The sequence below is a fragment of the Toxotes jaculatrix genome, chromosome 1 (genome assembly GCF_017976425.1).
Source record: "Toxotes jaculatrix isolate fToxJac2 chromosome 1, fToxJac2.pri, whole genome shotgun sequence".
Classification (NCBI taxonomy): Eukaryota; Metazoa; Chordata; class Actinopteri; family Toxotidae; genus Toxotes; species Toxotes jaculatrix.
Window position 1 is genome coordinate 20,055,973 of NC_054394.1, and position 24,066 is coordinate 20,080,038.

At 40.0% G+C, this 24,066-nt stretch overlaps 1 protein-coding gene across 1 annotated transcript in view; it reads right to left on the minus strand.

Annotated features, from left to right (window-relative positions):
- Positions 1-24,066, minus strand: part of plekha7b (pleckstrin homology domain containing, family A member 7b) — a 63,228-nt gene that overhangs the window by 31,400 nt on the left and 7,762 nt on the right. The window contains exon 4 of the mRNA XM_041035542.1: positions 1,802-1,885. Within this exon, the coding sequence (XP_040891476.1) occupies positions 1,802-1,885 (84 nt within the window). The remainder of the gene's footprint in view (positions 1-1,801; positions 1,886-24,066) is intronic.

The window sequence follows — 24,066 nt, forward strand, 5'->3', positions numbered from 1 at the left end:
CACACATTCAATAGTAAAACTGCATCCCAGCTGTCACACACTACACTCAAGTCTTCAACAAGATTTCAGAAAAGACGGTGGAAAAGAGAGGCATAAAACAGCAAGATGAAGTAAACAGAAGTAGGTCCACATGAAAAACAGAAATAGCCTTAAAGGGCACTCTACCGATTTTAAAGAAGGCTGGTTGTCATATGAGGAGGTAAAGGAAGTTGTTGAACAACATGTCACAAAGGTGACACGTTTGTCTTCTTTTAGTACAAGTGTCTTGGCCATTGTTCAGACCTCTATAGTAATTTAGGTTGCAGTGTTTTTGCTGTAAGTAAAAAGCTTCTCTCAGCTGTCAACCAAGAGGCGACTGCTGAAGTTAACAGCTAACGAAGACAGTGGTTGTGGTGTGTAAGAAATATGTTGGAGTGTTCCTTCAAAAAACAGGAATAATTAAGCAGAATTTTAATATGCTTACTCTATGTGCTTTGACTGGGTTTCTTAACCTTCTCTTGCCTGTTACATGACATCCTTGTCATGTTGTTGTGGGAGGGGAATAAAACTGATGCTATTCTTACTCTAAGAAGCTTTAAGAGATTAGGACTAGCATTTCAAAGTACCAGAGTCATTAAGTTCTCATTGAAAATATGCGAATGAGGCAACCATAACTTTAAAGCCCCTTGATGGTATACAAATCCTTGGCTCAACAGCTTTGAACAAGGGATAATGGGGAGTTTCAGGAAACAAATGACACGGCGGGATGCAAATGAATCACAATCAGTTTTGCATTGCCTTAACAAAACAACTTTTAATTAGTGAGAATGCAGAGGTCACATGCTTGTCACTCAACATGCTTCTGCCTACAGTGGAATCCTTGCTATGCCTGGTCATTTTGCACCAGCCAGCTTAAATATGATCAGACACCTGCTGGTTTATATTGTGCTCTAAACCTGCCATACAGCTTTGATGGCTTCACAAGATGAGATTCACACAATGACATAAAACAATGGCAATAAATTCAACTGCCATGCCACAGCAATATACTATTCTGTAGTAAGTGAATATAAAGTAATGCTGCCATTCTAGTATTATTCCAATTCTTAAAAATTCAGAGACATGTTGGTATTTAATATACAATCTTTATGTCAACGAGGTCTCCTTAAAAAAAACTTAATTGGTAGGGAAACATCTTGGGAAAACCCTATCAGGGCTATGTCAGAGGTGCACTGTCACATTTCTGGTTTTATTACATAAACTACATCAAGAGAAATAGCTTGGATGAACCAGATTAAATTTATTCTTATAATAAAGTCAACATTAACATAACTTGGCTGATTGATGAGATGTATTCATGATTCAAGGCGTGTTATGAATGTGGTCAAAATCACATGTGCCAGTCAACTGTATCATTGCCATAAATTTTATTAGGGCAATCATTTAAAGAATAAAGCTAAAGTGACTCCAAGATCCAAATCCAGTAACATGTGAGTGCAGTCAGCTATGAATACCATGATGGTGATCAATAAATTCAATTCAATTAAAAAAATAAATTACATTGCCCTTTACTGTTCTGCCTATGACTACAGCTCAGTTTTCTGATGAACAGTTAATTGAAAGTCGACTGTTTTTACTCTCCTTGTTACTGCAGACAACTCCCACCCCCAACCCCTTATCATGGTATGCTTCATCAGGGAGGGTGACAGACTATTTCCCAGTCTATTTCTGGGCTCCCACTGCATGACCTTGAACTGACCTCACTATACATTTAAGAATGCAGTGTATCCGTCATTCCCAGGAAGAGAAAAGACCCACTCACCTGTCTTGTAATGTGTATTCTGTGTTTTCAGGGGAAATCTGTCCGGTCACAGGATGTCGAAAGGACGTAGCCCTCAGGTTGTGGCTGCAGGACCGAGGGAGATGGAGAGAAAACAGCACCAGGGGAGAAAACAAAGTGAGCCTCAAATCATCAATCATAGTCCTGTCTGATCATGTTCCCCGCAAGCTGTGTTCCTGTACTTCTATTTGGCTGCTGGTTGAAGTTACAAACAAAACCACATGAAGTTTCTAAGCTTACGATTATGCCTCAGTCAATAGTAAAAAATCTATGGTAGCACTACAGCGAGGCCAGGAAGCACAGCTCATATTCTCCTACACAAAGTGTAGGGCTCAGCACTCTCCCTTAGCCAGCTCACCAGGTTTTATTGATTTCAATTAGATGGGGCCATTCATTGCTTTAACTAGAGCATAAACGCATGTTGCTGTCACAGGACAGAATAAGAAACAGACAAGTGGCTATTGGAGCTGGTGCTGAGAGGACTTAAGTATTATACTATGACTCTGTTTCTATTTATTGTATATTTACATATGACTAGGCAAGGACAAGATTTGGGCTGTTTTACAAATTTACAATAAAATAAAACAAAATGCCCAAAAACATTTTGTCTAATATCATGCCATTGATATTCTTTTGAAATATTGTCCAAATATATTATGTTTCTATACAGTCTTGCAGTATTAAGCAGTAGTAGTAGCAGCAGTAGGGCTACTTATTTGTTGTCAAATACACTGACAAAGATCAAGAGCCCTAAACAAACCTTTGATCTGACACACTGAAGCACATCCAGACTGTTCTTCTTCTTTCTCAGGCTGTTCTTGGATGATGCTTCATAAAGACAAATTTAATCCATTTCTAATCACTGATGTATTTACCTATTCCTCAACTTTCAATCATCTAACCATCATGGAAGGTTAAGCTTCATTCATTGTGTTTAGCTTTTCATTTCATTAAGTTTACCTCACTGTTTAAAAAAACCCTCACAACTGTAGAGGGCCTATAAGGTGTATGGTTATCCAGGATTAGCTAGTTGCCTCAAACTGTGATACCTCAGTGCATCATTTTCAATCTTATTTTGAAGGCAAATAAGAAGTTTTATAAAGCTTGTGTTTTGTAGAAATATTATGCAGCATAATGTTATGGAGAATATATGTTTGACATTACTAATGTCTAGCAGCAAAGGCCTGTCTGAGCTCTCTACTGACGTATAGCTTATGAGGAGACGGCTTTTTGTCATAGTGTGAAGACAACAGATAAAGTGTGGGAGTCTCAGGTTCGCTGAAAACTTGACCCTCTCTCATCTTCTCCCATCACCATCATACCGTCCATTAGAGCAGAAAAGACATAACACTATTCTTCCACAGGAGCCGGAAAATACTGTGCATAAGTGTACAATAAAAACAGAGTAAATACTGTTGTGCAGGAGCTAAATTCACATACAGACATGCTTTTTCATAAACATACACACAGGCACAGATAAACTAATAGATAAGTATGTTTACACTATCCTCACTTAAAGGATACCAAGGGTAAATATACAACTACATATCTGCAAGACAGCTGCAAATTCAGTGCTATAAAGGTGCAGAGACATACAAACAGAAAGTGGTGCCTCATTGCATCACCATGCAGCAAAGGGAGGGGAAACAAACTGAGCAGGGTGGAACGATTTATGAGTTGACATTTCAGAAAAGTTCAGAGGGCGTATTGAACAGGAATGATGCTGAGCAATTCTGCACATACAAACAACATGACATCAAATATAAACCACACATAAAACCTACACCTACACCGGTGTAAAAACGGCTCTTGATCACATCACGCATTCACAAACACATGCATGCATACACACACAGGATTGGCCAGGCTTGTTCCTGGTAGCAGCTCATAATTTGCTGAGCTGCACTGGGCAAATACAGCACTGCACCAGCTCCCCCCTTTAATCAGGAATCTGCATTCTTTGAGGCTTTTGTTTTAGCCGCATTACTTCTGAACTATTTGTCACGGAATTTGCAGCATCCCCAGTTAGTGTACAAACACAGCAGCACAGTGGGTCTATTTGTTTGCAGAAAACTAGCTTCCATCAGTGATTGTGACAACATTGTCCCAGAGGGGAAAATGAGCTCCTGCTGCAGATGAGTTAGCACACCTTCTACTAACACTGCCTTCCAGATTATGTGGTGGAGAAACAGCTTTGTTATCAGTGAAAGTCAGATGTAGTTGACAGAATTTAATGTTGCAAATATGAGTCTGTGTAGTGACTCTACATAAGTTATGACATTATTAGGACATTATTGGGGGGGGGCAAACTTAAAAGAAATTTGCTATCTGTTAAATCACTGTGGATCTGATATCTGCCTCTTTATGAAAGATGGTCAGATCAACTCAGCTTCAGTTTTGTTTTGCATGTTGATATGTATACAGTCTATCTTTAACAGAATCATTCACCATCACACCTGATTGATCAATAATTTGTGCTTTTTAAGTCAAAAGCATCATACAGATATGGTTTAAAACACAGATACTGTAAATAAGCTATTACTTTGATCTCAGCTTCAAAAGTAGATGCACTTATTTGTTAATGGCTGAAAGAAATCAACTTCTTAACTTCTTAAACCTTAATATGCAAAAGAGTTACATATGTTATGTTACATGTTACATATGTTTGTGTCACAGTACAGTACTTATGCTGGGAAGTTCAATGTTAGACTCAGTTCAAGGTTCAGGAAAATTTTAATTCCAAAAACAACAACTGTCTTACTCCACTAGTATGTCAACAAGCTCCTGAACACTAACCATCAGGTCAAGTAGAGTTTATGCTTCCATTAGGCCAGAAGAAGAGAAAGAATGACAGGCATCTCTCCTTGCAAAGAGCCCCAAGAAGGCATTTCTCAATGTCATAGTGTTTACATGTACAGTAGAAGTGTTACCACAGTGTAAACAAGACTGAGTTTAATCCTAGCTGAGAAAAGGTGGTGGCTCACAGCTAAAAATTACCCCGTATGAAGTAAAAACACCAATTTTTGTGACCAAACTTTATCTTTATACAGAGAAACTTACAGCAGCAACTTAAAGGATTTTCTATAAACTGCTGAGTTTGATGTAAAGTAGGTAAACTTGACTGTGAATAGGGATTAACCTGAGGATAAAATTGCAACCTAATTTTGATTTCAGCCAAAGCTCCTTATAAGATATGTGTAGAAACAGCAGCACTGCAGCTCAAACAATGAGAACATGATCTCTCTCTCTCAAAGCTGCAACATCAACCCTGGCATGCCATACCATTTTTTAAAACAAAACAAGAGGCTCAGGGTAATCCCTGTCCAACACAAGGGCTAAATTTTGGCAGCAGGGACACCAGAGGCAAGGCTCTGTGGTTTCAGCACTTCTCTCTCTCTTTCTCACACCAATAGAAACACACTGAGGCTCCAAACTGCTCCACAACACACATCAAAGACAGGAATCCCACCGTCCTCTTACTGTCTTAACTCCTGCATCTCTCCACTGGAAAAAAAAAAAATCCCACTGGGAAAAAGTAAACTCCCAAAACTATACAGTCACTACTACTGCACAGATCTCTCTGCTTCTGCTTGCTACTTACTATGCTCTGCTGTATCATGCACTCAGTGGAGCCAGTCTCACCTGCTGTGAGAAAATGAATCATCGTGAATCGGCTGCTAGGCTCGCCGTGGTGCTGCAGGTCATGGAAATCCTTTCTGCATTATCAGTGCAAGTGGAAGCTGCAGTGAGGGTCTCTCGCAGCAGCTGGCATCCGCAAAGACCACAGTTAAGTGGAGCCAGTAAGCTGAGAGCAGGAGGGGGAGCTCTTTATCTTTGCTTTCCCCTGCTCAAGCGTGCTGTCTGAGAGTTTCACCCCACACTTGCTGAGTGGATGGTAGAGATTTAACTCCCTCCCATCAGGGGAATACCTCAGTTGCTTATCAGATCCCCCTCCCTTTCCATTTTCTACTTCCCTCTCCCTGCATCTCACTCCACTTTTTCCCAGAATAGAATTTACTAAAGATCTTCTCTTTCGAGGAAATAGAGTTATGTAGCTGCTATTCAAGCAGACAAACTGTACCTTGGTCATTAATGTGGTCTTGAGAAAATTATCAAAAGGATCTTTTTTGCTTGGTTGGTTATTGTCAGTTCCTTGGTGTTGGGGTTTGCTACTTTGCTGTTAAAATTCTTACAGTAATGAAGCTGCTGTATTTTAAATGTATTTTGGTTTGTGTTTGTCACAGAGGTATACCGCTGTTTTCCTCTGAGTGGCAGCATTGCAACTAAAGTAATGAAGAGGGAATGTTGCCAAGTTTGCTTTTTCTCAATCAGAAAGATAGCCTCCTTTGACTGGCCAAGTCATCAACATTCTACCGTACCAATTAGCCACTCCAAGCACAGTTTGTTCACATTAAAAAACAGTGGGCAGTGTGGTCTCTTAAACACACACTCTCACACCTGTGGCATTCACATCAGGTTTGGCTAAATATCTGCAGTACTGTCAGTGAATTAGTTTAGGCTGGAATTCTAAATGCAACACTGATATTAAACACAAGTCAAGCAGAGTTTTGAGTGTTTAAACCAAGATCCAGAAATATTTTGCAACTTAGACTTAAAATACTTCAAAATTAAAATAGATAACCTCTTGAACTTCTTGGGTCCTTTCAAGGGCACCTTCATGCCTACTTTTTGAAGCACTGGCTTTAACAGAAACATTGACCCGCAACCTATGCTAAGAGGGAATTGAAACTAATCCTGAGGAATGCAGACCAAGGGAGCAGGTGGTACCAACATACTGAAGGCCTGTGGTAAATACTGAAGCTGAAAAAAGCAGCAACTTTGCAGGTTTTAGATTGCTGTTTCGCCTCCAGCTTCTGTCACATTTTTTAATTTAGTGGCAGTTTAATTCAATGACACCTCTACCAAATTTAATTACATTCAGAAAATGTGATACACCAAAAATTAAATGAGGTGGGAAAAAAAGTGGGAGGATAAAGTAGGAGGAAATCGTGTGTGGCGCCAGACACCAAGAGATTTCTGATGCTTTCCTCCTTCCTCTGCTTATTAAATGTTGAAATTGATTATATTTAACCACTGGAAACTTCTTTAAGTATCTTGTTGTCACATCCAAACTACAAACAAAAGAGTTATAAGATATTTATTAGTTAATAGCTTTGTTTCACAAAATAGATGTTAGAAAAGGCAAGACCCTTCTTATTACATAAGGACCATTTATTTTGGTTAGATTTCACATGTACAAGTTTCTATTCGCAAGTACCTCTTTCTGTATCCTATACAGCCAGCAACATCAGAACAGACTAATCTCTCGAACCAGTGTAATGTAATAAATGACATATAGCAGCCTGCATTTGGCTGTACAGTGCACTGTAGGTCTGAGTGAAATAAAACACAAATCAATGTTGTGCAATTCTACTAATCACCAGAGAACACACAACAGCAGTCATTTAATTCAGTCTGACTGCTGACTTCATTTCCAGACCAATTCAATTAGCTGTAACGAATGTGTCATTAATATCAGCAAGTAGTTAGTGTGGAGATGATATGCTTCTATAGAATCCAATAAATAAGATAAAGCCATTAAAGATGCAAATCAAAAAGGGGCTGTAGACATGCAGACATGACAGGTCAAATGAGGTGCCATGAACCAATGCTGAACTCTGTAATGACAGTCATTACTGTGTGTACAACACCCTACCCAGGCAGTGTGAATGTGTGGCAGAGTGTGACAGGACACTATATTGTGAGAGAGAGATATCATGGACTTCCAGACGCACCCTGTAGCAGCCCAAGCCTAGCAGGCAAAATTAATTAAGCCTTAATATCAGTGTTTTGTGCACAGTATCCAGGCACAGGGAGCCATTAAGGAGATAAGCATTCTGTAGCAGGGTTTGCACATGTTGACTGACCTTTATCAGTTTCATAGCAGAGCACTGCAGCAGCCTTGCACAGCTTCATTTCCCTGACATTAGTGGAGGAATTGTCTGGTCAGTCTCCCCAAAGAGTTATTGGGAGGTTCCACTGTCATTCAGTGTGGAAATTAGGAATGTCAACCGAACCCATTTAACACTGGCCTTTCCCTGTCATTGCACCCATTCACTACTATCATCACCATCTTCATTGTTTACAACTGCAGAAATTCCAAGCTGAATTGACAGAATGGTGCATATATTACAGCTCTACTACACAACAGCTATGTCTATACATGCATGTACACTGTTGCCCATAAAGTTGGAATAATTGTGTTTTCATACACATTCCTCTTTTTATTCCTATTTATACACATCAGTAATCACATTGGAAGAGATTGATCAATAACGTTTTGAGAAGATATACACTTTATCTATCAAGAATAAGTCACATTGTCACAATCATTTCATGAGAAGAGATAAAATATGTTTTATTCCAACTTTATGGGCAGTGTATGTTTGTCTGAAACAGCATCAATGGCACAGGAAAACACTGGTCCAAGCTGTGCTTTATGGCACTTGCAGTCATCCAGCAAACCACTCAAGCAGGCAAAGAGAGGCAAAGCCAGGCTCAAACAGGCCCAATGCAGAGCAGAAACAGGTGCAAAGATTTGCCAGTGTCTGAAACCACTCTCACACAGAGGGTTTGGCAGAAATTGAAAGAGCTGTCACATTATTAACATTCAACACACACACACTTCTGACACAGCACATTTCAGTACCGTCACAATGGTCCTTTAGGCCATCCTGTTCCAAAACATAAGCAAGGCAACAACTAATTACTATGCAGTGAATGCAAGAAAGGCCTGTGTTGGTCCAATAATAAAGAATTAAAATGCAAGGAAACAGTACCAACCCTCAAATCTAATTCTGCAAAAAGAAACACTGACTGAAAACATTGATATTGCTGCTTTTGCCAAAAATAGCTGTTGCCCATCAGTAATGTTTAATTTCATCCCTGCTGAATTGGAAATTTTATTTTCTAAACTCCGAGAAATAACAAAAAAGGCTATACAAGCACAGGCTTCACCAAGAGCCAAAATCACGTGTAAATGTCTTGTACACAAGAAGGTTTGCTCTTTGTTGCAGTGTTATAAACTTGTTATTACCTGAACTTGCTCCAGCAACTGCTTGCAGCGAGAGAGAAAATAGCCTTAGAGATGGCTACATACAGGACAGTGGGCATGTCAGCATTTCTTTTGCTCTATTGGCACAAATTTAGCTGACTGATAAATATTTATAAAGGATGATTTGCAGTAATTCATCATAGAAATTGTGGTTTTATAATGCCTCCAACCATGACTATAAAATGACTTCCAAAAGCACTTATCTTAGGGATCAATAGCGACAGGGATATGCTGCAACAAAGAAAAAAAGTTAGGAAGTTTTCTGGAGCGAGCATTACTCTGGGGAATAAATCAATGAAGGGACCCTGCAGCTTTAGGTCAATATTTAATACCACAGACTTATCCAGCACCTTCCTCACCGAATAATGATTTTCCAGAGCAATGAGAAGTCATCTTTATTTCATCTCTTTATTTGTGCTATCATGAATTGTCAGAATCTGAAGGGCTAGGCCTGTAGGCTATAATATAGTAGATTCTGTTGCACACTTACTCTATATTAAACTTAAAACTATTAAAACTATAAAAATAATAAAAAAAAAATAAACATAGAAGAAGAATAAAATGTACCTTTATTTATTAGTGCTCATATCCAGCTTATCAATGGGTTTAGCTTTGAGAAACCAACCATCTGTGGCAGCTTCACACTGGGATTAAACACAGTCAGTTGTGGCAATCAGTAATGCCTTAAATTGCTGTTAAATCCAGTTTTAGAAAACAGGGAGCTCACATGAAAGGCAGACAAATCTGTGTATGTTTAACTCAAAAAGAGAAGAAACCATTCTTTCTTTAAGGTTGAATTTGAATGACTTCCTTTTTCTGGTCCAAGAAAAATAAAACCCTTAGTTTGCCACCTTTTTTTAATCCATCCTGGAGTAATTAATTAAAGAGGCTAATGTAAAAGTTTTCAGTAAGGGGGAGTAGGATACTCTTCTCTATTACAGCACTGCATTTAGAATTAATGGAATAAAACTGATGTATTTTAAACACAGAAACTCGAGCTTGGCAGATCTTTTCTTGGGTTACTGAAAAGCTGCGGGAGAGAAGATTTTGCAAAGCAATTATCTCTTAGCAAGAGAATAACAGACAATCAGCAAAAGTATCACATACCTGACAGTGAAAAAGGGAGGACAGACAGTCTGCAAAGCACAACAGCGGGTGCTGTTAGCCTGAACTGTGGCCCTTACTTTTGCACATGGATCTTATCAGTGGAGTTCTGATACTGACAAAAAATTATCTAATAAACAGAGCATCCTAAAATGTCTAATCTATCAGACAAAGTGATAAGCTGGCAGAAAACGAATCCCATCTTCCTCTAGTCAACTCTGAACCAAATTAAATGATAGCTGATGCCTCTTTTTTCTCCTGCCACAGTCATTCCCCTACTGCAATCTGCACATCAACATGGAGGGTTTAAAAGCGTTCTGTTTTCTTTCTCCAATACACACAAACATACAGACGCACCTCCACAGTACTGAGTCAAGCTTTATCATCAAAGATCTAAGCCAATATCCGATGAAGAGCTCAAGAACAACATGAGCCACTTGCCTTGGGAAATCACAGGTTAATGAGAAGTAACATGGTGACCTCTGACCTCTGTTCTCCAAAGGCTCCATCAGTGCAATGCATAGCATTCAAACACTGTAGGACAAAGGGAGATGTATATAAGTGACACACACTAAAAGGAGGAATTTGACCCTGAAAGATGAAGCATAAGCAGGTCATCAAAGAGTACATGGCTGTGAAGTGAAAACAACTCGTCAGCACTCAGCAGGACAACAGTAACAGCTGCATGTCCTCTGTTACTGTCCACCCTGGATCTGTTAGGCTGCAGTACTGCTTCACACATGAACACTGTTACAGTGCTGTGCTGTGCACAATACAGCAAGGATTCAGCCATAGTTTTCTGCATGAAAAAAAAAATGTTTATGCTAACTGCTCTTCAAAACACTGTCTAACCAAAGCATCTGAAAGTAATTTAGAGGAAAGTAGGTGGGAATAAGCATTTTTTAAAAATCTGAAATCCTCTCCTTCTTCTGCAGTCATGGAAATATGTATTTAATACACAGAAATTTCTCGCACGTTGCAGGTTTTTTTCCCCTCTTTGTCCATCACCTACACATCACATTACGCTGTGGGCGGATCATCAAGTACCCAAAATCACACTTAAAGCATGTGTTTGTCATCAGCTTAAAAGCTTATGTACTTTGGCAGCACTTTTTCAATAAGCTGAACAATGTATATGTGTGCTATTCATGTCATTACACCAGTTTACTTTCGCAAGCAGTGATACAGCTAACAGGCTCTCCTCACTAAAAATATGAGATTACAAATTGGATTTTACAGCAAAGACTCGAGATGCTACAGAAAGCTTTGAGCAGAGGAACCAGGAGAGATGGCTTGTACACCTGAGACATTCCTGGAAAAAATATTATGTTAATCTGTAAGTGCTTCTAAGCTGCAAAATTCTGTTTTTATAGGAGTATGTGTATAATAAGGCAGATGAAAAGACAGGGTCCCGGAAAGGGTGAGCATATATTTGATGAAGATGCTGATGGCAGTTGCAGTTAGCTTATGATGAGGAGGGTTATGATAAACATATGCTATGGGTGAAATGTGTACATAATGCTATAAGGTCATCTGTGTTTTGTGTTTTTGTCACTTCACCCTTCACAGTCAAGGACAAAGACATGCAAATGCTCCATTGTTTTACGATAATGGCACTTGGTAAGCACAGCATGGATACTGTGATACTTCATTATAATATTTTTTGATGATTGTTAAACCCAAAGATTGAATTCTACTGGTACCCTAGTTGTGATTTGACCAGTGTCCTAGTATTTGCACTGCATGTGTTTATCTATCTAACCGTTGATGCTGTTCATCTTATACAGCAGATGATCCTGATTGTTTAGTGCATGGAGTGTCAGATTTCTCAAAGAAATTGAATTCCTATGAATGTGTGGACTCCACCATTGAACAGAGGGCTCTAATCTCTAGTCTCTACAATCTGATTTTTGCTGCATACAAGCATTGGCAAGCAGCTTGTAGCTATGTTATAGGCAAGCTAGTCAGCTTAGCACTTAGTCCAGGGAAAGCAGATTGAACTCTGGGGTCCAAGCAAAAGATTCTAGGTTAGGTAAAAGGCAGCCAGTCCTGATGAAGGAGCCCTCGACCAATTCTGTCTCTTAAATGGAAACACACACTGAGGGAACCTGACGAGCATAAACTCTGGACAGCAACTTCCACCCAGCACAGCAGGCTGGATAATCACTCTGCAATGGTCCCTAATTAGAATGAATGTAATCAAATGCATGTAATTATGTTCCATCTCAAACCAAAATTATTCTTTGCCTTGCCTTTCCTACACTGACACAGCGCTTCTCTTACATAGTGGAATGATGGGCAGGCAGACAGGCATACAGGCTCATTCCACTGCATCTTCATTGTAAAACAGAATGTAATTGGAATATGTGATATGATGCTGCAGTCTTCATCAGTCAGCCATTCAGACAGGCTGAGGCACAACCTAATGAGGTGAGACACTGGTCTTGTCTGAGATTGCTACAGACCTAGACTATCACAACCATCAAACAATATGAACCTTTTAATTCTACTCATGGTACTCTAACAATTAAAACAAATATTAAGTATCATATCTAAGTGGCAAAGTAGGTTAGATTTCTTTTACAATCTGCGACTGCACACTTTTGCCTGTGGCTAAAGAACACCAAACTAGAGCATCTGCTTGAGTGTTGCATACTTTGTCTCAGCAGCTAAATGTAAAGTCCAACCCACATTGCAAAGCCAAACACAGCTAAATGCTTAGCTGTGCAATGCAGGACAGAAGGGGATGTTAATTGAGGGGAAATTTTAAAGCTGAAAAATCTCTGACTGCACTATCATCCATAACTAAATAAAACAAATTCACCAAAAGACCTCATTGTAATAACAGAGCACAACAAAATCCTATGAAAAAGAATGTGAAATACTATTGGATAATCTCTTTCATTGGCAAAAATTTCACTAATGTCTGAAATCTGGTCAATTTTTAGTAAAACATGCCAATGACACTTAGTGGTATGCTCTGAAAATATGAGAACTAAACTCTTAGTACATCCCCAAGAAAGATATTTCAGTGGTAATTCATTTGAATTTGACCGACTCACCCCTAAATCCCTTCAGGGAGCTCCACCTATGTGTAGGAGGCTTAACTAGCAAAACGATCATCGCACTGTCAGCAGAATAAAAATGAAGAATATTAAAGAGCTTGAGGTTCTGAACAATAACAAAGAAAGAATCAAACAAGATAAAGAGATATTGTGTCCCCCACTCCTTCTACTCAAACTCATTGTCCTTAACCACAAGCTCCAATCTGGGAAACTAATGAACCAAAACAAAGCTGAGCATAATAGTGGCAATGAGTCATTCTGGAATCAGTCTGACCAGGCAGAAAGATTTATTTCCTCCCAGTTCAGACACATTCTGTACACACCCCATATTTCCATCTAATTTCAGCCAAAACACAGAGGACCACAGCATTCAAGAGAAGCAGAGCACTGTATCGTATTGCCCATTAACTGGAGATAGAGCCAATACTGCCATATTTTGTTTTGCTCTGACGCCTGCCATCATATGATGATCAAAGTGAAGAAAATTTATTTCAAGTGGAATGAAAGGAAGTGATGTTATGAAGTTCAAGAAGTAAAAAACAAAAACAAACAAAAAAAATAACACAAGGAAGTTATTAAGTAACATTTCAAATTGGTGCACCACATTTGGTTCAAATGTTTATTTGTGGTGTAATTGTTGTAGAGAGTTCCAGGAATACTTAACAGTTCTATCATGCAATTTCTATGTATTTAATAGGAGGAGCATTGAAAAATACATAGTGCAAAGTAACCTCAAGGAGGCCAATTAAGAGCAAAAGTTAAAAGTCTTGCTTTAACAACCGTGTCAAAATTAGAAGAGATGAAGAAAGGAAAAGGAGAGGAGACAGAGAGAATTCTGGGAAAACAGGCTCTATATCATATTTCCACTTAACTGCATTTGTCATTGATATTCATTCAAAGAACACTGTCAGAACTGTCACAGCAGCCTCCCCATGATAAAACTGATTCTGCCTTCCCAATGGAGGTGGTGCATAACTGTTAGCTAGCTTCCTACAAGCTGCATGTGAAGTGCCTACTTATGCTGCAGGTTATGGTTTAACAGAGAATTTATGAGGCAGCTTGTTTTGAATTCTGCAGTAATTCTGCAGCACAGATGTCGCACATGACAGCTTTAGAATAAAACAACAAATCACTCTTAGCGGCCATTAAAAAAGAGAGAAAAAAAAAAGCCAAGAATATAGAGTTGCAAAACAAAAGTGAAGAAACTTGTAGTCAGCTTTTCTTTCTTTCTGATCAAAGACAATAATCTTCCTTGTCACTAGTTGTAAGGCAAGAAAAGCAGACTAAGACAAGGGCCTTCACTTCATCAAAGGTTTAATCATTGTACAGCAGAATGGTTTGCATCTGTGAGACAGTGCTGTTCACTAGACTAAGCATCAATACCTAAGTAGCCATATGCATGTTCCAAATGCAGACATCAGTCTCATAAGGAACAGATGTAACTCAAAGAACAAGTGTATGAAAACAAAGATGGCCTACCTGCAGGTTCTCAGTGCAAGTCCCATGCAGCTGCAGTTATCAGTCTAGACTATCTCCAAGCATTTTTCTTTGTGTTCAAGCACAAAAGAGCTGCCTGCTCCCTGAGGTTTTACAGTACCAAATGAATGATCTCCAGCATGACTCTGTCTGATTCTGCTAAAGTAAGACAGCCTGTCATACTACACACACATTCCCCTGTGCACACACTGAGACACACACAGATACAAATTGCATATGTTTGTGGTCAGATTATCTGTCTGCTCTCTGATCCCCATAATCCTGCAACATCAAAAATAAATCAAACATCACAAAAAACTCAAACTGTAACAGTCGGTCATGGCAAAAATAGACAGAGAATCTTTGAGATTATCTAAATACAGTATGTTTGAATAACAAACCATATGACTAAACTGGATTAAACAGACAGAAATGTCAGTTTACCTTTTGCTGTTATTTAAACAAAAATCAAATTCATCAGCATACATCTGAGTGACTTCTGTAAATACCTGAATAACTAATATATCACAGCTCTGGTACTATGCTTAGCTAGACACTAACAGAAAATAGGAATTAATGGAAGTGTGTCCATCCCATAAAATAAGGCAGGCACGCAAGTGGGTAGGTAGGTAGGTGGGCAGCTAGCTATCTGGGTGACTAGGTGGGTTGGCAGTTAGTTAGACAGCTCTGATGGCATTATATTTGTGGGTGTAATTGCACAAGAAGGTGTAAACGCTGGGGGTAAATTGTTTAATGAGACCAAGCATACAGGTGAGCATGGCAGAGCAGCTAATTCTGTTGTTACAGGAGGATCAGTCATTTTTTGCAATCGTTAACATGCTCTTGGAAACATATCTGTAAGAGATGGATGTCAAGGCAATTAAACTTAGTGAGCTCAAACACAACTGTTTTGATCTATTTAAATGTAATAATATTGTTAAATAATAAACTAATGTTATAATGAAAACAAGGCATTCATCCCATGGCACGGAGGGATGTGAAGATACACCTGCTTCATGCTGTCATCCCCTTTACCATATGCTCTTCATCATGTAGAGAAACAAAACAGGACAGGTGTAACTGAATTTCATTGTATCCTTAAGGATTACATTATCTGAACCAGGGTAATCCCTGTTTTCCAATACCACTTCATGAAACCCATGTCACTTGCCAGTGCTTTTGTCCAAAAGCACAAGAGCAGATCAACAGCCACTGGAACCTCTAACAATCGGATTCAGTATAAATCCCTTACACAATCATGTCAGAGGCATTATTATGTCATCCCACTGCTAAATACCTTTTTCCTACCCCCAATCACTGCCCGCTACACACACACACATAAAAAAGATTTCTTTTGACATTGGGTAGCTTTTGTCAGCAACATGGCAGTGGAGGAAAGTATCAAATTATCCAACTACTGAAAAATGCTTTGTAAAGAATACAAAGAGACAAATCTATTGGGTAGACCTTTGATTACATTAGATTACTCGTCTGGAATTGGTACAGCGAGAATTGATAACATCGTCAAAATTGAGCGAAAACACAGAAGCTACTGTATAAGACAAAATTTGATTAGTCTGGTAAATTTTGCTGCAGAGAATCTTGGTCCTGAGGGTGTCCGAGCTTGTATAGCGCAGGATACTTTACTGCAGCAGACCAGTCTTTACAGCAGCGTTTGCTTCAGTGTTATGAGTGGAGAAAAACAAGATTGGTAAATATCTTCTCCTCCATTCACAAGCCACTCTTTGCAGGATATGCAGACAGTGTGTGTGTGTGTGTGTGTGTGTGTGTGTGTGTGTGTGTGTGTGTGTGTGTGTGTGTGTGTGTGTGTGTGTGTGTGTGTGTGTGTGTGTGTGTCTGTGTGTGTGATATCTGTTCTCTGCTGGGAGCTAACTGTGTCCAGATTGGCTCCAGGCTCAGAGGGACCACTCTCCTGTAGTTCTCATTACAGAATCTGAGCAGACACACAGCACAGAGGAAAAGCAGCCACACTCCCGTTGGGGAGTTACATTACAGAGATACACAGGGTTAAGACAACACAGCTACTCCAAGACTGCAATGCTCAGTGGCAATGAACAACACACAGACACCACACACAGAGGCCTCAGTGGCCTGAGGAACACACATTTACTAGGATACAAACTGATTTTTTAGAATGTTATATTGTGCTGTTCAACCATGTACATGGCTTCAGGTCTGTTTTGCATAAACATGCTGTACACAAACCTATCAGTGCTTTCTCTCGCAATCTGTACCCTCTAAAGTGCCTATTAATCCTCTAGTATTCCCCTGCTTAGATCAAAAGACTGCCATAAAATACCTGATCACCACATTGCATGATTAGTTAGCAAATAATGGTTATTTTAACATAATACACAGTGTAACAAAAATGATGAAAACACTATGTAATAATTTAGCTGAAGCCCACTCCTATCTGTCCCTCTTGGTTACTAAAGCATGCAGGCTATCACATTATCATTTTATCGACGAAATTAAACAGATGGATTAAATAAATTAGGTGAGGTTCCACTTGGCTGGCAGAGGGTAACTGAATTTAGAGGCTATTCTTAGCTCTTGAGTCTCCTGCGAGTGGGGAGAGCTTGTAGAGACTTAGTAGGCTTATTAAGTCAGGCATCAGTGGAGGAAGGTAGGCCACATCTGGTGCACAGCTCTAAAACTCTAACTCACCAGCAGGACTGAGATTTTACCAGAACAGTCCCCTCCCTGGAATTTCTATCCCACTCACCGAGCCTGATCTAAATCACAACCTGGGGAATTGAAAAGGTCACGGTCTTAATACACAGAGAATTTACTCCCTTCTCAAATACCTAAACCTTCTGTTTGGTATCATTATAATGTCTATTCTTAGAAGTATTAAGTCTCCCTGGAAATGTGCAGAATGTCTGTAGTTAGGGAGAGGTCACCTCTTTTCTCTGAGACCATTTCCCCTTTATCCATGGGTATTCTGTCCCCTGCACCAAATTTAGGTGCATCATTTTTCAGACTGGCATAGTCTAACCATTCAAAGCTGCACGTAACAAAGATATGACCTCAATATTAGCATACAAATGAAGCACTGTGGCTTTTGGCCACAATTCGCCCTATGGCTGAGGGACCAAACGATGAGCTGGATTGAGTGTGACTGGGCTGTACTCAACATTGCCGGAACTGACTAGGTGAACTACACATGAAATCAGATGTTATCCAACACCCTGAGTAGAACCAGACCTAGCTAAAGCCACATTACATAATCCATTAAAAACAGACCACCACACAGGACTGGCCAAACCCACCAGCGGCTTATTGATGTTAGTTTAACATGAGCTAGGTTATAAATGTCCCGCAGTGAAAATAATATTGATTCAAAGTAGGCCCACAGTGTCAATCTCTGTTATCTCCTGCTCATAGGTGAAATTTTGCGGTCTGGTGTTTACAGCCCACAGCCTCTTTTCAGAGAGCACAGCGGGAGGGCTGACCGATGAGGGAGCACATGCAGGAATGATAAATAGGCTAAGTAACCTTATCGCTGCGGCTGACATCGAGACCCTGACAGAATGATAATAAGCTTGATATCTTTTGCATAGATCTGTGAAAGGTTGACTCTATGGCATGGTTTCAATGTCAGAACCCAATTAAAAGGGATAGAATTAACCAAAGAAAAGCTTTAAAAAAATGTAGGTTACCAGTTGATAGACCTGGAAATCTGACAAAAATCCCTGTATTTTGAACCATGTTCATGTGCAGCACGCCAAGTTCAGTTTGCTTTGATGCTGATAGGTAAAATTTAACCATCTATGGCGCATAACAAAACACTTTAGAGATCTCATTGCTGTTGCTTAAGTCAGTGACACAAAATACATACATTTTCAGCACAAAGACAACAAAATAGTTCACCAGTGCATTGAGAAGTTTAATATAAGCAGATGTGACATTGTATGTGTGAGCCTGTATATGTAAAGTTTGTCTCTTTGAGTAAGTCTGTGTGTGGCCTGGGCCCTAATAGCAGCTGTGCTAAGGACTGAGAGGAAAACCCATGTAATTCCTTTAGGAAATGTATCTCTGGCTCTGAGAGGTGGAGAGGACTGCATCAAACCTTCTGTACAGCCAAACCTATAGCGACATCCCACATTAACCATGCACATCATAATCAGCCTGAGAGATCAGAGTTCTGCTGACATCAACAAAGCAGTCAGTGACCTGTGATCATGAGGCACTGCAGTGAGCATCTCTCTCTCTCTTTCACCCTCTCGTCTTCTCATTCCTATAAAGACTGCTCCCTCAGTATATGCTAATATACGCACTCCCCACAGACAAGCCAAAGGTTTGAAAAGGCAAAACAGCCAGCTGCCTTTTCTGCCAAAAAACAGACAAAAGACACTTTCCAGCATGAATGTAAATTCTCCTCCCTGCGCATATACTTTGTACAAACACTTAATAGCATGCTGTCCGAAGCACTTTCTCTCCTGCAGCTACTGGAGAGCTTTAGCAGACACACCTCTTGATTATAATCCCACATATGTGTTGGGAGAGGGGCTGTTATACACACCTGTGAGTCGCCCGATACACTGGCTGCCTCTTGTAAGGGATGTGTAAGGCTGACCGTCCTGGTTGGCCCAACATGTTAGACGCAGGTCTGTGATTTGCTGTGCTCTGCTGTGCTCTGCTCTTCTCAGTGGTGCCTGTGTGTGTGTGTGGGTGTGTGTGTGTGTATGTGTGTGTGTGTACTCCTCTCAGCTGGTAGTGCTGCTGTTGCTGACGTCCTCTGCTGAGCACTGTGGCGTCGATTCATTCAAAACATCCTCTTTCCCGCCTCTCTTGTGTTGGGTTGCTGAGGTGGAGCTAAAAATACAGGCAATCACTGAACTGTCGCGTCCTCACGAGCATCAGGCTTGTGATGGGTATTATTAAGGCCAGCCAACCAAGCCAATATATCATGTAAGAGGCCCCCAAAGCACAAGGTGAAACCACAGCTACAAGGCATTAGCCATAAGCCATTCATATGCTCTTCTCTCATATGGACCCCATGTAGTGGGACTCCTTCTCTCCTCACCTCCACTGTGCTCTCTTGGAATGTATGCAATCCTCAGCACAGCTCTGCCGTCAGAGCACTTCCTTGAACTGGACACCCCCTCTGCTCTGTTCCCACTGCAGTCAGGCAGGCAATAGGCAGCATGCACAGTGAGCAAGAAGAGGGAAGAAAGAAAGAGGAGGAAGGAAGGAAGGAAGGAAGGAAGAGGAATTACAGTAGCGAGTAAGGAAACGAAAGATGAGGAAGTGGTGGAGGGAAAGTGAGTGAAAGTGCACTGCTACTTAAATGTTACACATTACGTAATGACAGATAACAGTATAAAGTATATACCCTGTGCTGATCTTTATACTCTTTATACTATTTTGACAGTTAGGATTTCAAGTAATTTTCATTTGGTACCATTTTGTACCAACTGGGAATGATTGAAGGTATGTACCTATGAGTGCAAAGATGATCTCTAAGGATGTGTTATTTTTCACAGGAATAAGCTCCTACATTTACAATACACATTGCATTGTGGACATTGTCGGTGCCCAACAACATCTCATCTAAAGAATTTAGTAATTTTACCATGAGAGACTGTAAACAGCTTAAATAGGAAATACTGCAACCAGATCAGATGAAGAGCAGAGGGTGTAAGATGGAGAGACTTCTGACGACTTGAGAAATGGAAGTGAAGACTGGGCTATAACCCAACAGCTGAGGAGACTGATGACTCTGCCATGCTACAAATGCCTTCTATCACCAAATAAAGAGAGCAGGGGTCCAGGTGAAAAATGTTTTCTGTGAGTCAACTCACAGATTAAACTGACAGTACCTGCACGCACATATGCACACACAGACATGCAAGTAATGCATCTAACTGCTGTTGCCCTCATCCCCTGAGTTTCATCCTCCGCTGCTCTTTCTCATCCATCTACACTCTCCTTCACATTTCATTAGCATACCCCAGGAGCTGAAGGCACTCGTTCAACCAGTAAAGACCTCTTCAGTGCTGTGAAGATGATACTAGGCTGACAGATCTCTGGGTCTCACCATGACCAGTGGCCACTGGAATTGTGCAATAGCCTTCTATTACAGTAACTCTACTGTGTGAAAAATCTGCAACATGGATGCCATTCAAACGTACAACAACCCTTCATTGGCAAACAACTGAAATGCCAGAAAATTGAACAGTTCTAAAGTTTCTGCAATAAATAAAGGATGCACATAATAACTAATTTTCTAATATACACAAATAAAGGTAAAAAAAAAAATATGATTTGTAAACTGGCCTAAAACGGAATGTTTTGCAATACTACAAGAATGATCATCAATAAAAACAGACTACCCTCAGTCAGTGGTGGAAGGTAACAAAGTGCATTTACAAAAATACTGCAGATATGTACAGTTTTAAGGTGCTTGCACTTTACTTGAGCCTTTCAACTCATTGCTTATTTATAATTTATCACAATTCAGAGGGACATATTTTACTATGATTCCACCATATTGGATAGATACACAATATTTTGGTCAGACCATTCTAAATTTTTTCATGTGACTTTTACTGTCTCAGTATAAATGTGCAATAGATTCATCCCCCCCTTACTCTATTCAACATGTTCCCAGTATCTGATAGCCCTCTCAATCATACATGTTGCTACTTTGCTACTTACCAGTTAGTGATCAAATGTGGAAAGCAGTTCAAAAGTGTCCAGCGTTAAAATCTGTCCTCATTCTGAAGACAACATACCAGGAGTGTCCCTTTCTGTTCTCTCAACGCATATTAACTGAACCTGTTTTAACTGTGTGCACAGTGCTAGGTGGGTGTGCTAGAAAGGGCACAAAGAGCAGTGTCAGATAGGAGTATAACTGCTGTTTCAGCCCTCTCTCTCTCTCCTCTCGATCACTCAGTAACGCTGCCAGCACTTCCAGTACATAGCTCTACCTATACTCTCCAGGAAAGAATAAAATCATAACACTTCATTGTTCCATCCTTACCTACAGAATGGAGACAGAGGAAAGGAGAAGGGCCTGACTTGCTAAGAAACTCTGATGCCACCACTCTTTCTGGTGACTACAGATGTTCTGTGAGATGTCTTCACCTCACTCTGTTGCCCAGTCAACGTAAAGTGCTGACATTGGTCTCTGACTGCAACCAGAGCCTTCCGCCTCTCCCTGAATCCTCGTTATCAGATCACATCCCAGTTGGCCAGGGAGAGAGGAAGAGAGAGATGGAGGATGGAGGGCAGACTATTAGCTGAGTGTCTGGCTCAGGCCACTGCAGTGCCAGTTCAATATTCCACAGACAGACATATAGATAAGAGCAGAGGGCTGAATGAGGGTGACTCAGGTCGATACCTACGATGGACGGCCAGGTCAACATTCATAACTCACTCTATCACCAACTTCCACTGTTGTAGTCCTGGCTGCTGTATAACAAAATGAAGCTGAAATAACACTGTATAAATCCCAGTTAACCAGAAACCCATCAAACCAGAAAAAGGCGGCTTTGTAAATATACCATAGTTGTTAAACTGAGAAAGGCAAGAGATGCTGTCAAATAAGTATGCAATGCCAAACTGAAGGTGTGAATGTAAAATATTCTGTCTGTAAAACTCATTAAATTCTCAATGTATTACCTGTCCTGATAAAAAAAAATAAAACAAACAAATGTGCAAAACAGATCAAACTATCAAAAAAGACAAAGACTCAACAGCAGGATCTAGTGGCTACATATAGAACAGCACTTGACAGCAAACACTGTACATTCACCTTTCATCAGGTCTCAGTGATTCACTGACTAATAAGCCTGTACATTAACATGAGACAAATTGTTGTTACAGTGATTATAAATGTGCTGCCAAAATCACCACCGCATCTTTGCTGCACAATCCGAGCTTTATCTCACTAAGTAAATTAGGGTTAGAGTTGAAAGCTGATCACACTGATCTAAAATTATCAAATTGCACAGATTTGTAACAGTGAAAAGGAGAATCAATCAGATCATGAATAAGAAATTAGCCTTGCGTCTCTGCACTAAAGTAAATTAAATTGGATTGGTTTGAGAGAACTCACACAGCTGTGTGGTCAATGTGTTCAATAAATGCTGCAGTGAGTGAAATTGCCCTAACTTCCTTCTGCTCGTACTAGCAGTGGCCAGATGGGCTGTTTCATTTATCTTTTTCACACTCAATATTCCATTAATGAAAACAGCAATATTCAGTCGAGTAATCCACAATGAGAAACATTTTACAGAGCTCATACATTCAATCTGCTACTGAGCATAAGCTTATTGAAGTGCTGGGTTATTCAGACTTCAGACAATATACCTTAAGGAATATATATAGAGTAAAACACAAAGCCCGATTATTACTACAAATCGTGGGATAAGTCAGTAAATGAAGATGAAGCAGATAAATCTATATAGAGGTTCAAAGTGCTATGTTGAAAAATATCTGTGTGTACAGAGAACCTGATCACTGTCTATTGATATCATTCTCTGTGGGTTTGTCACTGAGAGCATCAACTTTCATATTAAACTTTCACAACAGTTATTTGGGTTTTTTTTTATATAGCATGTAGTTAATCGTTTTAAGACATGCCAAGGAGCAGTCTCATAGCAGAACTTACTACCATAAGGACATACCTTCACTGAAACCTAAGCGCTTTTTGTCTAAATGCAAATTTTCTATGCATGCAGAAAATCAACACTAATATGCTCTCCTGTATTAGATTTTCCACTGGTGATATATAAGCCTCTCACATTTCATCACCTTTATATTGGTCATCACTTTTACACCAAGTACTGGAATGTGTTTGACAAAATAAAAATGAGTACTACTCTGATATGCTCTCTAGAAAGACCTTCCCTGTTTATACAACATCCATCTTCCACCTTTGCAGCTGCTAACTAATCACTTCCTCTCTCACCCGTCTGGTGAGATGAGAACCGTATGGGACCTGCTTCTCTCTGCAGTGGCTCCAGTCACACTCAGGCTCTGACAGAATGCGGCAGAAAGAACTGTCATCTGAATTCAATCACAGGGAGGGTATACAAACTCTTTCTTTCCTCCAGAGAGGCAGCAGAAATGACTCAGGTGCAGAGATTCCTTCTTTAACAACATGAAAACAGTCAGAAATGACAAGCAAATAAAGAAAAGTTATTTAGACTTTTGTCTGCTGTATGCTTCATGCCACTTCGATATCCATTTTACATTTCCATATCATATTACAGCAATCCAGATCACAGTAACAATAGTGTATAAAAAGCAACAACTTAAATTTCACTGTGTAATACCATTAAACCAGTGTTACCTTGTCTCAATCTGCCCCTCCTTCTCCAAATTGCAGGGCTCCAGCTCAGCAACCAGCTCTGTTTTACGATCAGCCAAGTCAGTCCTCGGAACAAGGGGCAGGCAACTGCAACAGCAGGTCCCCATCCCAGCTCGGGCATCTCCTCTGCTCTGTTTCTGCTTTG